Source organism: Poecilia reticulata, unplaced genomic scaffold, assembly GCF_000633615.1.
Source record: "Poecilia reticulata strain Guanapo unplaced genomic scaffold, Guppy_female_1.0+MT scaffold_159, whole genome shotgun sequence".
NCBI lineage: Eukaryota > Metazoa > Chordata > Actinopteri > Cyprinodontiformes > Poeciliidae > Poecilia > Poecilia reticulata.
The window spans coordinates 876031-877148 of NW_007615017.1; the positions used below are offsets into that span (position 1 = coordinate 876031).

At 39.4% G+C, this 1118-nt stretch overlaps 1 protein-coding gene across 4 annotated transcripts in view; it reads right to left on the reverse strand.

The window, feature by feature from the left end:
* Positions 1 to 1118, reverse strand: part of ltbp4 (latent transforming growth factor beta binding protein 4) — a 45233-nt gene that overhangs the window by 12620 nt on the left and 31495 nt on the right. For all 4 annotated transcript variants that reach the window (XM_017303077.1, XM_017303076.1, XM_017303079.1 and 1 more), the window contains one exon: positions 210 to 323. In XM_017303077.1, coding sequence (XP_017158566.1) covers positions 210 to 323 — 114 coding nt within the window. The remainder of the gene's footprint in view (positions 1 to 209; positions 324 to 1118) is intronic.

Sequence of the window (1118 nt, forward strand, 5' to 3'; positions counted from 1 at the left end):
AAACACACACACATAGGTAAACGCACACAGGTGAACACACACACAGGTAAACACACACAGGTGAACACACACACAGGTAAAAATACACACACAGGTAAACACACACACCTGTGGGATTCCTCCAGTCCCACCAGAGCTCCAACATTCACTTCTGTTTGTTTTAGCTAAGAAGTTTATTTTTAGGAATTATTTCCTCGTTAAGCCTTTACCTTCACAGGTGTTCCCAGCCAGCCTGTAACCATGGTAACAGACACACCTGAAGCTCCCTGGGGAGTTTTCGCAGCGCCCGTTACTGCAGGGATTCTGCTGACATTCGTCCACATCTGGGATTCAACACGAGGAAATAAATGCATTATAAACAATATTTCTATATTTTTTTATACATATTTATTTCTATGTTTAATTTTTTTTAATTTTGTTGACATTTTTTCCGGTTAACTTTCAACAAAGTCGATATTTTTGGCATTTATTGCTACAAAAGTTTTAATTTTAACTTTTTCTTCAGTTTCAAAAAATTAATTTTTGTAACAAATTTAGCTCCGTACTGTCAGCCATGATTCTTCTTCCTCTGAATCTGATAAAAACACTTGAATCAAAAAGTAGATTTCATTCTTCTCCATTTTTTAGTTTAAAAGTTGTTCTTCAATTTCAAATATTTTGTTTCAATTTTTTCAGTACAAAGTTTTTGAACAAAATTTTATGGCCTCAATTTAGCTCCGTAGATTTTAATGAATTACTAACTAAACTATTGATTATTATTTCCAGAGCTTTTAATTTTTTTAATTTGGTGCAAGACATATTTTTGATAGCTTACTGTTTTCAGATTTAATAATATTTGATATAATTCTCTCTCCTTGGGCTGCCACCTTATCGTGGTGGAGGGGTTTGAGTGTCCCAATGATCCTAGGAGCTATGCTGTCTGGGGCTTTATGCCCCTGGAAGGGTCACCCAAGGCAGACAGGTCCTAGGTGAGGAACCAGACAAAGTGCAGCCCGAAGACCCCATATGATGAATACAAACTTTGGACTGCGTTTTCCCTCGCCCGGACGCGGGTCACCGGGGCCCCACTCTGGAGCCAGGCCTGGAGGTGGGGCACGATGGCGAGCGCCTGGTGGCCG